At 39.5% G+C, this 13,195-nt stretch overlaps 1 protein-coding gene across 1 annotated transcript in view; it reads left to right on the top strand.

Annotated features, from left to right (window-relative positions):
• Positions 1-13,195, top strand: part of chrna8 (cholinergic receptor, nicotinic, alpha 8) — a 53,079-nt gene that overhangs the window by 5,767 nt on the left and 34,117 nt on the right. Inside the window, exon 2 of the mRNA XM_061725465.1 lies at positions 10,899-11,038. Within this exon, the coding sequence (XP_061581449.1) occupies positions 10,899-11,038 (140 nt within the window). The remainder of the gene's footprint in view (positions 1-10,898; positions 11,039-13,195) is intronic.

Here is a 13,195-nt window from a genome sequence, read left to right as displayed (position 1 = left end):
TAAAAACTAACGGTAGGCTCAGCCTGTAATTGCAAATCATCAAGACACCCTGTGCGAAGGCGATGCGAAGACGGCACGGCAGCCCCGCTCCCCCTCCCCTCCCGTCTCCCCTCAGTGCTGCTCAAGGCTGATTTATGGTTCCGCGTCACACCAACGCAGAACCTACGGTGTAGGTGTGCGTCGCCACGTACCCTACGCCGTAGGCTCTGCGTCGTTTTAACGCAGAACCATAATTTAGGCTTACGTCCGCGCCTAAAGGTTTCACGCGCGCGTTAAACTCATTATATATATATAAAAAAAATCTGTGTCTCTTTAGGGGCTCCGTAGAGCTCCTAAAGGCTCTACGTAGCCCCTCATTTGTTCTGTCCTCAGTCACTCTCCAGTTGTCGCGGTGGGTGTGAGGAGGTTCCCGGCGTGTCCTGGCACTGCGGCTGCAGAGTCCTGACTGACGCTGTGCTTCACACACAGAGGGACACGATCAGCGCTATTATATTATAAGTCTGATATGTGATGACATTATTAAGAGTATGACATGAATATGGCTTCATTTCACCACCTCACCGCCTGCGTCGCCAGTTCCCCATGTCTTAAGTAAGTTCCTACGGGAGGGTCAGGGTTGGCGTAGAGATGCGCACATTTTTCAGTTAGTTTTTTCTTTTTAAATCCCAACCTTTGCATAGAAGGTGGCTTGCGCATCTTTCAAGCCCTGTTTTGTGCACAAGCAAGCTTTGATGAGGCCCCAGGACTGTAACTTAGGTAGGCGCACTGGGTGATAAAATGGGGAAAAAAAGAAAAAAAAAGAATTGAGGAATGCTGGGAGTTGTAGTGTCAGGAGGAGTGGGCATGGCACAGATTGGTTTTTATATGTTCAGATGTAACTTTGCCTTGGTGCCAAGTTCTCTTTTAGAGAGAAGAACATATATCCTGGTTAGATGTATCCTCATCTTTTTTCTTGACATTTTGTTAACACAAAATGTTAACACACCCCTCAATGCTGAATACCAGCAAACTGCCCAAACATCTGCTTTTATAAAGGTCCTCACACTTGTCATCAGTTAATCAAGTGCATCTTGCTACTTACCCTCTTAAATCCTGTGGAAGCAAAAACAATGCGTTTACCTGTTCACACACTGATTCTGTACTTTGGTTTGGTTTCTTTTAAATGAATAAAGACAACATGTAAAATGCATGTCATTTTATTAACTTGTAAGGAACATGATTTTCTTATGTGATGATATGGAAAATCCACAGAGGATGCATTTTCTTTATTCATATGAAAGGTGTCATTTGTTTCATAGTTGTCATAGTTTGTTTATTTTGTTTCACTGAAGGGTGATGTGTCATTGAGTGGGACGTTCTTCAGGGTTGGGCCAGGAGTTATATAAGTGCATACTCCTTAAAGAAAGTGACCATATCTGACTGGTCTGGGTAATCGGATAACACTGTGTTCTCAGTGCCTCATAGTATTTACGTTGGATTTGATGTTCTTTGGGAAATCATAATTTCAGACCTCCAACAAAGAAAATTCCATATATTCCATATAAGTCCAAGAAATTGCCACAAGAAATCATGTAATTTGGTATATTTAACATATGACATTGGTTTTCTTATATCATTGCACAGAAACACAGACAGACAGTAAACAACAAATACTTCTTAAGGTATAATTTCCTAATAAATAATGTTTATTAAATACATTCAATATAAAATGTATTCAGCTGAATTAATTATAAGTCCAAAAAATACATACTGTAATGATTTAGTTATTCACCCTTCCTCAGTGAATGAATTAATCTAGCTTTATAAATCACATGACACATACTGAATATTCATATTGTTCCACATCTCTGTTGGATATTTGTGTACGCTGTTCATTTTTTCCCTCTTTCTTCTATTCAGGCTCACGCCAACTCTTCATTGGCATCAGAAAGTCTGTATATGTAGCTTTTGTTATGTTGATTCAGCAGGCGCCCGGGTAGTGGCGTCTGTCAGTGGAGTCTTTGTGTGGCAATGGTGCCCCCCCCATCGCCCCTCTCAGGTATACGACTCTGGCCCCTCTGTCTCATTCTGGGATCAGGGCCCTTTCATTTTCCAGACCACTTAATAGATTTGACTCTATTTGTTCATTTCTGGGATTCGCCGTGTGTGTTGTGTGAAATATGATTATTCACTAGTAAGAAGGTTTGCGTTTTATGTGCTGGAGGGACGTGCCTCAAAAGAAGGAACACCTGGCAGCATGTCAACTGAGCTGATGTTAGCAGAAACACGGATGTGTTTCACTTTTCCTCTAATATACCTGCCTCTTGTCACCACAGCTCAAGAGCATTCTGAATAATTATTCTTCAGGATAAAAGATGCTGCAGGGATTCCAGTTACAACAGAGGTCCCATGTTAACCCTGTCTGAATAGTTTTTACTAGCACGCAGATAAAAGTAAGCAGTATTTGTTGAGGACAGCTATTCAGCTCTAGAAAAAAAAGACTTTTACGCGTGACACACGATCATGGTTTTGGGTATGGTATGGTATGAAGATTATGTGAGTGCCGTATTTAAAGTAAAAGAATATTGTTTTGTCATAACTCAACAAGGTTTTGAATTCACTAAACCCAACCAGGTGACTTTGGTACGTACATTTAAGAAAAGATAAATGTGGCGGGGAAAGAAAAACGTGGCAAACATTTACACAGAGTGAAAAAGTGACAACACAAAAGCTAAAGAGTAGTTTCTTATATAACTTAAAAGAGTCTTTCAGGTAAATTCAATATATATTAGAGCCCTCGCGACGTCTCTGTTCATCTAATAAGTGCTTTCGTATAACACCTGATCCAAGTCAGTGTTACAAACAAAATATATGAAAATAAATAAAGTTTTGATATTTTGCCTAATGCTGTGACTTCACAACAGTCCATCCATCCATCCATCCATCCATCCATCCATCCATCCATCCATCCATCCATCCATCCATCCATCCATCCATCCATCCATCCATCCATCCATCCATCCATCCATCCATCCATCCATCCATCCATCCATCCATCCATCCATCCATCACTGCTTCTCTGCACAGGTTGGCAGTCCATCGTATAGACAAACATCCATGCACGCTCATGCATGCAAAACAAACCAGATCAACTTTAAAAAGACCAATCATTTTATTAAACAAATATTTTTGGATTGTTGCAGGGAAAAGATTCCTCTCTAAATTTTTTTTACAGACCCACTGAACTAGTGCAGCCGTCTCACAGCAAGAAGGTCCTGGGTTCAATTCCCGCTGGTTACTGGTTTGGAGACTATATTGCATGCAATGCATACTATACGATGAGCATATACGGATTTTGCTTAGATGTAGTACACAGTATACAAACTATTGCATAATATATAGAATGTGAGAACCTGGATGGTTTTCTACTTCAAGGAAAATATCAAGCGCACAACTGACCTGCCTACCTTGCTTACTACATCCCATAATGCAGCGGCTTACATTCTTATCAAAGCATAGTTGTTTTAATGGCGACACACTTACAATTACTGCTGGTAGTATACTGTATACTACATATAATATACAGTACACAGTGTGCAGTATTGAGAGATGTCTCAGCCTTCAGGACTTGCAAGTGGGTTTTTCATAAAGAAAGAATAAAAACGTGTGCATGTCTCTATTGTGATATTTTCATTTAAGTGTGTGTTTGCTAATGATTATAATACTATGCACCAAACATTTGTTGACCATCTCATCTGTATAAATCCATCATAATACAGCTGGATTATTTTCCAAATGCCAGTTCTTTTTCAACACAAGTTACACAATATTGATTTGCAACTTCCTGTTTTGAGTTGGCAGGTAGAGCACATGTACAGGAGGTGTCCGATTGAGCTAGCTATCTTAGCATTAGGATCACGTTGGCAATGTGGTGTCACTTTAGGCTCGAAAATTCCACTTGAAAAACTGCAATATCCTCATTATGAAAGGCTGTAGTTTCCAGATGTGACATGAATGATAAACACAATACAAGCAAACGTATTAAGCCTTTAAGGTGCCATCTCATGAAAGGGCACAAATTTATCAAGTCAAAATTAGAGGGGGACATACCGTGACAGAAAACTCTGGAGGTCGTGTTTGAGAAATGAGAGACAGAATGATGGATATAACTGTAAAATGAATTGTCCTCGTGGACCAGCCCCATCATTGGTTCCTGATTATATTTCCATGTTAGTCCAAAAGCGATGTCACAGAACAGTATCACTGTTCACATCAGACTGATCGTATTTCACATTATAAAGACGTGCAGGCAGACAGCTTTACATCGGTCATTTGGACCCCCAGTTTGTTACAATTTTTTTTTTGTAATAGATTATCTTTAGAAAAACATATTGTTTAATTTTTTCAAATCCAAAACCAGAAACAAACTATTTCCAACATAAACTACTATAACAATCAAAGAAAAATACATAATGTGGAAAAGTATCATTCTATTGTTCCTCGGGCACTGTATCTTTGATAGTGAGAAAAAAACAGAAAAAAAATTCATGTTCTCTATTGTATTGTTTTTCCAAATATACACAAGTATGGCAGTTTATTTTTGCAGGAAAAAAAAAAGAAACATAACGACAGTCTCCTCAATCCTGTCTGTGTGTGGTTGTGGAGCAGCTCTGTATGGATGAGTTCAGCTGTGTGTTTCTGGTCCTCTAAAACACCCTGATGCACATTTTGGTCATTTAGTGCTCTGCCTAAAATAGCATTCCTGTGTTTTTGTTTTTCTGTATGTTGTTGATGTGTATGGTGAGAAAGTGAGAGCTGGAGAACGAGTCCCTCTGGCAGTCTGCGTGTGGACAGTGCGTCTGATAAGCATCTGCGGAAGCCTCATCTGAATTCACTGACCCAGTAAAAATATTCAAATGGGCCAGATCACATAGCTCTGAATTTTTCTATACATGTTAGTGTGAGTGTGCGTGACAGGGGAAATGCTGATGTGTTTAGATGCCACCCCAAACAAACATGCCTTTAGCCTCAGAAATGAAAGGAACCATTTTAAGTTGTTAACCTTATATGGCCTCAGTGTTAAATGACTTTCTCTTTGGAGATTTCTCCAAGTGCCACCTCCCTGTCAGTGGTGGTAATCATAATGGTCTGTTTTCATAAATTTCATTTTATGTAGTTTTTTGCTTGCTTGCTCACATCATTAGCTGTGAAATGTGCTCATTCATCATAAAACATAAACTAAAATTTGGATAGCTGACTCCAAACTTAGAGCTGGCTGGAATTGTGAGGCAATAAAGAGTGTAAAAGCTGATGAAAGATGGGAAGCTTGAAAGAAATTGAAGGACAGCGGAAGGACTGGAATAATTGATGGCAATTTTTTTGCTATATTGGTGGATCAGACAGTTCCATTAAGAATCCATCCATCCATCTATCCCTCCATCCAATAAATAAACAATAAATATTCTCTTCTTTTGTATGTGTCTGCTGTAAACATTTACACCTGGAGCTGCTTTTCAAACAGATTATTTAAAGAAGAGGGGGATATAAGCCTGGGCACTGACTGATTTGTCAGTTCTCTTTTTTTACTTTCTTTTTGTTTATTTTTTGATGATAATAATAATAAAAATAATAAGAATACATTTTATTTGTAATGCACTTTTCACTTAAAGAAATCCCAAAGTGCCACAAAAAATATGAGTAAATAAAATAAATAATACACGGTATGTACACCAAAAATCACATCTGTGAGATAGTGCTCTCCATCAACATTATAAAATGAAATAAATAAAAATAAATTAAGTGAAATAATCAAATTGTGATGTTCAGACTGTAAAAAGGATTTATTTTGGTCCCCCTCAGGGCTGATGCCACTTCAACACTGAGGTGTTGGTTAGGGTAACATGCTTAGTGGCGTAGAGAAGGGGAAGAAAGAACACATTTGTGAAAACTGTAACAGAGCAATATTTGTGATCTGCACGAATGAAGAAATATTTTATGAGATTTGGGCTTCTGACATGATTTTATTAAACAGTTGAGCATAAGGTTTTAGCCATAATACTCACTACTTTGTGAGAATAAATAGATAAATAAACATACTTTTGTATTAGTCTTACTAATGCTAATGCTAACATGTTATACTTGACTATTTGATCACTGCTTTTTTCCCAAAAAGCCTTGGTCTAATGATAACAATCCCAGGTCTTTCACTAGATGATAAGATGTTCAAACTTTCTTCAGACAAAAGCAACAGGTCTTGATACAGTTTTGAGTGAGAATGGAGTATTTGTTTGCAGCAAAATGTTTATTAATGTTTCCAAGGAGACAGCAGAGCTACATTAAAATGAACTGGGATTTTAAGCTTCTGACAAGACTCAAAAATGTTATTCCATTTAAGTGATACTGTTAGGGTCCCTGAAAACAATCGGAAGTAGCTTTAACTCAGCATTGTAATGTGTACTAAAGGTCTACATAAAGGAATGAGAAAGAAATGTCCATCTCTTTGCCACTACGTTGTCGTAAGTCTGTACAAGCAGACTACCTTGTTTTCCTCAAAAAGGCTCAGAAGGAGGTGAGTTCATGGCCTCCAACACCTGTTTTGTCATAAAAAATATATGAATCCAGTTAGAAGTTATGATCTCTCCTCCTTTTGCATTTATTTACAGCAGTCAGGAGAGGACTCGAATGGACTCATGACAAGGTAGCAGCAACTGCCTGCACAAACAGTCCTTTCATAGACTTTTGTTCGCACAGAAAGCTATAATGACCCTGGTTTGTCAGTAGTGACACTATCCACTTTGCCACTATGTAAGTGAAACAATTATTGTCAAACTCTTAAATTAGCAGTTAATTTTGGCGTGGCTTCAACGCTACATGTTCTAACATGTCTGAGCTGAGCGGCTCCTCGGCGTTGCTGTCTGTTGACATTGAATAACGTAACGCCAGGTTTCCTGAGCGCCATCGACAAAGTGTTTCTTCCAGCAAAATTTTCCACACTTCACGCTTTACCAGCCAATCAAATTGTGGATACACAGTTCGTGCTAGCCAATAAATCTGTACTTGGGTACATGTCATTTTTGATGTATGTGGACTGTTTGTGTAGCAGGCAGGAAGAAATTTGATTGGGTGTTTTATGCTATCATGAAGGCAGGTCAGAACTCCACCTGTCGAGCTGTAATGAGCAGCTTCTGTGTGAGCCCAGGCTGATTGCTCATTTGCTGCACATAATTGGTTCTAACAAAACTGCTGTTTTTTACATTGCTTTGGTCCCTAATGAAATGTATACTCCTTATCTAATTTTAGAGAGTTGTTTGACTTTGGAACGTTATTTCTATAAAATAAGTGAAATAAATCAACTGTAATCACCAAATACTTCTGTGCTTCCCTTTGTGATACTGGCCCTGGTCAGCAGTGTGCTGTCCAGGGTCTATGCCCTACTGTGATTACCAATCAATTGTATTGATTTTATGGATGCATTTATCACCCGTAATGGTGTGAAACAGTTGATTGCAGGAAGATCATTGTGAGCCATTTTAAAGGGGTTTAAATTAGGTTAGAAAATTGAAGCTTTGCCTGATTAGCAGCACTTGTCTCAGTTATGTTTAACCTAACTTTTACAACCCAGTCATACGTATGTTTGTAGTTTATGCATTTATAGTTAATATGATTTATTCTTTACAATCCGTTAACATGCTTTGGATGCTGAGAACGTCAGTGCCAGAGGTAGCATAAGATTGCTTTGTTTCTCTGTAGTTACTGGGACTGTGCCTGAAGGGCAACCAGAGTTTTCAGTAGCTTTCCAGGGCAGGCTGTGTTTCCTTGTTTCACAACACATGGATTCACAACGTAGGGTGGAATTAAGTTTTTCAGGTAAAGCCATGCCTTTCATTTATTTAGTCTTATTTTCATTCAAACAATAAAACTATTTTTCCTAAATAATCAGTTTGTCTGATTAAAGTTAAACATTAAAAGTGTTGAGTATCCATTTCTTTTAAAGCTGTACATCTTTAATCTGACACAAGATAAGTGAGAATTTCCATCCCCGTGTTAACAATGCTCTAAATATCATGGCATTAAATAATTAGTCTGTGATTAAATGAGTTTTTTAAATGTATTAAATATCTTGGGGACCCGGTCTAGGCACCAAAGTGATCCATGACAATTTCTACAATGACCCACATGGTGTTAAAATGAAAGTACATGGGTCTACACTTGTTGCTGATCAATATATTATTGGTAGGAATACCTGCTTGACTTCTCTGCCAAACAACAACTTTGTATTTCCTGCTCAACCAGAAACAAAAGCTCCCCTGGTCTGCCTCCTCTGCCATGTCTCCGATGGCCCTCATCAGGACGGCCAGACACTCATGTAGAGCTGCATAGTTGTTTTTCTCGTCTCCAGCAGGGAAATAAGAACACAGCTCTTGCTGATGTTGATCATCACATACCTCTACATTTTAAACAAGAAAGAGGAAGTGTGAGTTTACTCAAGAGCCTCTAGGTATCACCATATTAGAATAAAAAACTAGACCGAGCGTAAAGGTAAACAGATGTTTGTCTGTCGCTGTGTTTTGAAAGTAAAGTCTGCTTGCAAACTTGTATCAGCAGCTTCATGAATGGTATGATTAACAAAACAAAAAACACTCATGGATTTATCCTTTCATCCACCGATTACACAGCTTGTGGTTTATTTGATTTGATTATTTCATTTCTACTGAACATGCTTTCATGAGACAAGCAGCAGCAGAGATGGCGCTTTCAATTCTTCGCTGACTTTATTAGTTTACGTTGTCTTAGCCCTCAGTCCATACTTCACGGTAATAAAACACAGGAAAGATGCAGGCGGGCCATTGGGAGGATGGCAGCTGCAGATGAGGCCATTTAAATTTGTGCACACTTGTCTATGCAAATGTTTATTGTGGATGTACGGGCAGGGTTATGACTTTGCTCTTCTGTTTTGTGATTTCTCAAAATGGTGTTTTTGCAGAACTCACAAGACAAACAGCCTTTTAGGATGTTTGCCTTGTAGATTATAATTCACCCTAACATGTTTACTGGAGACTGAAAGACAATCTGGTGCAAATATGTATCTGCATCCATGTCTTGTGGTATGAATGCATGACTGAGGACTGTCATAAATCCTATCATCCACTGAGCACTATATGGCTTTATAGAGGCACTGAAAGGGATTCTGCTGTGCTGAGCAGCTTCTCATTGCTCCTCTCTGTCTGACCTCAGGCTCAGTTCTGCCATAACTCCCCTCATTACAGCCTCAATGGACAAATCAGCACCATGCAGGCCAAAGGCATGCAACTCTTGTCTTCACAGCTTTACAGGGCTGTGTTATTAATGCTCTGCTCTTATTTTTCTTTCTCACTAATTCGTTGTCTCTGTTGTTATTTTTTCTGTCAGTGTTTTCCTCCACCGCCATGTCTGTGCATCCATTTCTCAGGGGAATGACCTCTAAAAGTTGGTGGGCAGGAAGTTTAGTGTACACTGTCTATGTCTGGAGCTGACATTTTGCTTCTGCATGTCCGTTACAATATACGGTTTATACTTTTGTATATTTGCATATTAGGACATCTCTGTGTATAAAAAATATCAGTTTTTCATCTGCAAGTTGTGATCACTCAGGTAAACAACTTTCTGTTCATTAAATAAAAAAGTGTGTTGACTTTAAGAAGTCCCCCAAAACCTCAATTCAAATCTTCCTTTTTTTCGACACTGTTTATCTGAGTTATTTCTAAGAGCTTGTCATATGTGTGATTGCATCTATTATCCTCCGCAGGTCTGAGAGGTAATTCATTTTCTGTTGACCTTCTTTTGGTTACGTCAGAAGTGGATCTCTTGGTGATGCTCAAAGAGATATTAAAAAATGCGTCACCAAATCAAATCACAGTTGTTCCAAAAAAGGGCACCATTGTAATACAATAAGGCAGAGATGGATGTTTAATCAGTACTTAAGGATGATAAAGTATTCAAGAAGGGCACTATTTAATTAAGAAAATAAATAAAAAAAAACACCCTGACACAACATTTCTTTTCACCATGCAATTATTTCTTTGACAATGTTTTGGCTTGACTTTCTTGTCTATAGAAATCCCTGGTATCAGCTTCGTCAAGCTTCTTAACAATATGGTCTGATTGTGTGAGAGTGTTCGTGTGGACCTATACTATCTCTTTATTTTGGGACGAAGAGCTGAATGTGTGGAGGAAGTGAGAGACAATCAATAAAGGTGATGAGAATTTGGCCAGCAAACACATCTCCCTAATCACCTTACATCTTAAGTACCTCCCAACCTCCAGTGCTACCAATACCGTATGTACCTGTCTCTGTGTGTGTGTGTGTGTGTGTGAGTGTGTGTGAGTGTGTTAGAGTCAGCAGATATTTATGCAGATCTCAGCACATGTTTATTTATTCATTATTCATCAAACCTTCCGGCTAAACGCAAACATTCTTACTTCGTTAACACTTTCCATAAGTTTACAGATTAAACTGTTGAAATCAAAATCAGCAACATCTTGGCACCAAGTCAACAAGGTAAATAGATGCAGCAGGTTGTGTGGCAGGATGTTGGAAATTATACTAAGTAACTTATAATTTGGCTGCAGGCTGCCAACAAGTGAAAGGGCAGAAGCTTAAACAGCCATTAGGCTTCTTTCAGCGCTCTTTTAACGAAGAAACAGCAAGTCCAAGCCAAATCACTGATGGTATTAAAAAGAATATAGAGCATTCTTTGGTTTATCGCCTGGAAAATAGTTAATCAAGCCATGACTGCAGGGACTAACCCTGGGTGAAGCAGAGTCACAGATCGTCTTTACTGGAATATTAGTATTGTTTGTGGTGAAAATGCCACCGATGACAACTGCATTTATTATGATCTCCATTCAGACCTCCCTTCCTGTTGCTTCTTTTTCTCCAGGATCCTTGCAGGGGGAGTACCAGAGGAGGCTGTACAAGGAGCTGATGGCTAACTACAATCGATTAGAGAGGCCTGTGGTCAATGACTCGGCTGCTATCGTGGTGGAGCTGGGTCTCACCCTGCTGCAGATAATAGACGTGGTGAGGAAGCTGCATTCATCTGTGTTCTACTTGTGTGTATACGTCATGTGGAAGTCATGGGGTTAGGTTCTGGTAAAAGGTTCTGGTTAACATTCCCACAATATACAGTCATGTCAGTTTACAACCAAGTAATAAGAGCATGCTGAATAAAAATGCAGTCCTAACAGGGATCCATTGATTGATCGGTGTTCAGTTGATCGGGTACTCATATAAACATTTTTTCTACGCACTTCTGTGAAAAAACCCTTTTTGGGGGAGGAGGAACATTAGATGAAAGAAGAAAGAGGTCCCATTTTTTGTGGACTTTTAAGTGGATTATCACAAGGCAGTCCTCGAAAAGCATGTCTTCAGTATCAAAGTTTTCCTCCAAGTACAAAATACCCAAAATTAGCAATGTGTACATCATTTGAAGTCAAAATAATCTGTGGGGGGAACAAGAACTAAACAAACTTAATCCAAAGCTGAAAATAGCACCACTCCACTAAACATGTCCAATCTTCTGAAGCTAGAAAAAGCTGAAAATGAAGTCAGAAGAGCACACATTCAGCAGTCTCTGGTATCCTTATTGGTTTATGATGTTACTGGATGTGGCTGGTTCATGGTAGTGTACAGGTATGCATTTATAATGACGATTCATTCACAGAAAGGGCCAAAGCTCCCAGTTGCACAAATACACAACATAAAATTGTCTGCATTATATAAAATGAACTAAATGTATGACATAAGAATGAAGGTGTAGAGATAAAAACAAAGAAACTGGACCTAATCATCTATGAAGTGCATTGAGTAATTTAGAGTGTAAGAATTTTGATCTAAAATTTGCCCAGCTTCAGCAGCAATCCCAAACATTAGTAGACGTTGAGTGACAGTTGTGGCACCAAAGTTTGCATCCTGATGATCTCGGACTCACAGTCTACCTCGGTCCAACTGAGGAGGACGACAAAGCACAGTGTGCAGACCAAGGCAGACGTAGCCCTTGGCTCTGACGTTCAGCTTGGGTGGGCTCAGCATGCAATCTGCCAACAAAGCTGTGAGTGGGAACTTACAGGATCTAGCGGGTGTCATGCTTCTTCTTCTCGGTTGTGTTGCTCACAGGAAAACATGGACATATTGTAAGCAATAGTTTTGGCTGTGAATCTATTTCAAGCACCGAGAGAACGTACTCAACTGCATAATCAATGATTATCAGAATAACAGCTCAAAGACGAGTCATAACAGCTCAGTTGAGCTGCCCCCAGGACAACTTTCAAGGCTCGTCGCTCTGGTTTGCTTCCAGCCAACATCACACTCACAGCCGTCACACACCACGTCCTTTGGTGCCAACTTTCATTCGACTCTTTCCACCCACTTTGTTTGGCATCAGTGGCTAACTCTGTCTGTCTCTGTATTTATGTTGACGTCCATGTTTCAAAAAACTAATTCTCTCAGGGCACAGTGAGATAAACCGTTACTGCAGCCTGGTTGCTGTTTCCAGGAATATTAAGAGTTTATGAGCAACAATAACGATCTCAACATCTTGAATTGAGTCCAGTATATTGATTTTCTTTCTGTCTGGCACTTCTTTATGAATGTTCCTCCAATTGCGGGACAGCAAGAGCAGTTTTTTGTCCCCTCTCCATCTGAACATTACATTTTATGACCAGACTTGGTTGTACCTCTTTCTGAACTGAGACCTGTTGAAAGGATTTATTTGTTGGCACGAAGAAGCCTGATTTTTGTTCTCTCAGGCTGCTCTCTCAAGATAATCTTATTTCCCAGTCCTATAATTTAGAGAGGTGGATTATTCCTGCTTTTTCCCACCCTCATCTGTCCCTTTCATGACTAAAAGATGGCTTTGGCCTTTGCAAGAAAACATTTTCTCTAGTTGTTGCAGTTCTTCCACCACTTAGGCTTTTAATTTTCCAAAACCATTGCTTTGGACAGGTGCCCGGTACCACTCACCTTCCCAAACAGATCAGCATTCTTGAGTGCAGCTTGTTTCAGCTGAACTTCCCTCTCTGGATATCCCGTCTACCCTGATGCTGCGGTAAAAGATGCAGTTCTAAGAAGGACCCTAGCTGTCTGCCAAAGACTCAACTTTTACCTCAGCCTGACTCTGCATCACCAGATAAATGTGCCAGCACTTATCATTCTGCTTCAGGAGCTCCGAGTTCCCGG

The sequence above is a fragment of the Cololabis saira genome, chromosome 7, assembly GCF_033807715.1.
Source record: "Cololabis saira isolate AMF1-May2022 chromosome 7, fColSai1.1, whole genome shotgun sequence".
NCBI lineage: Eukaryota > Metazoa > Chordata > Actinopteri > Beloniformes > Belonidae > Cololabis > Cololabis saira.
This window is presented reverse-complemented; position numbering and strand designations above follow the sequence as displayed.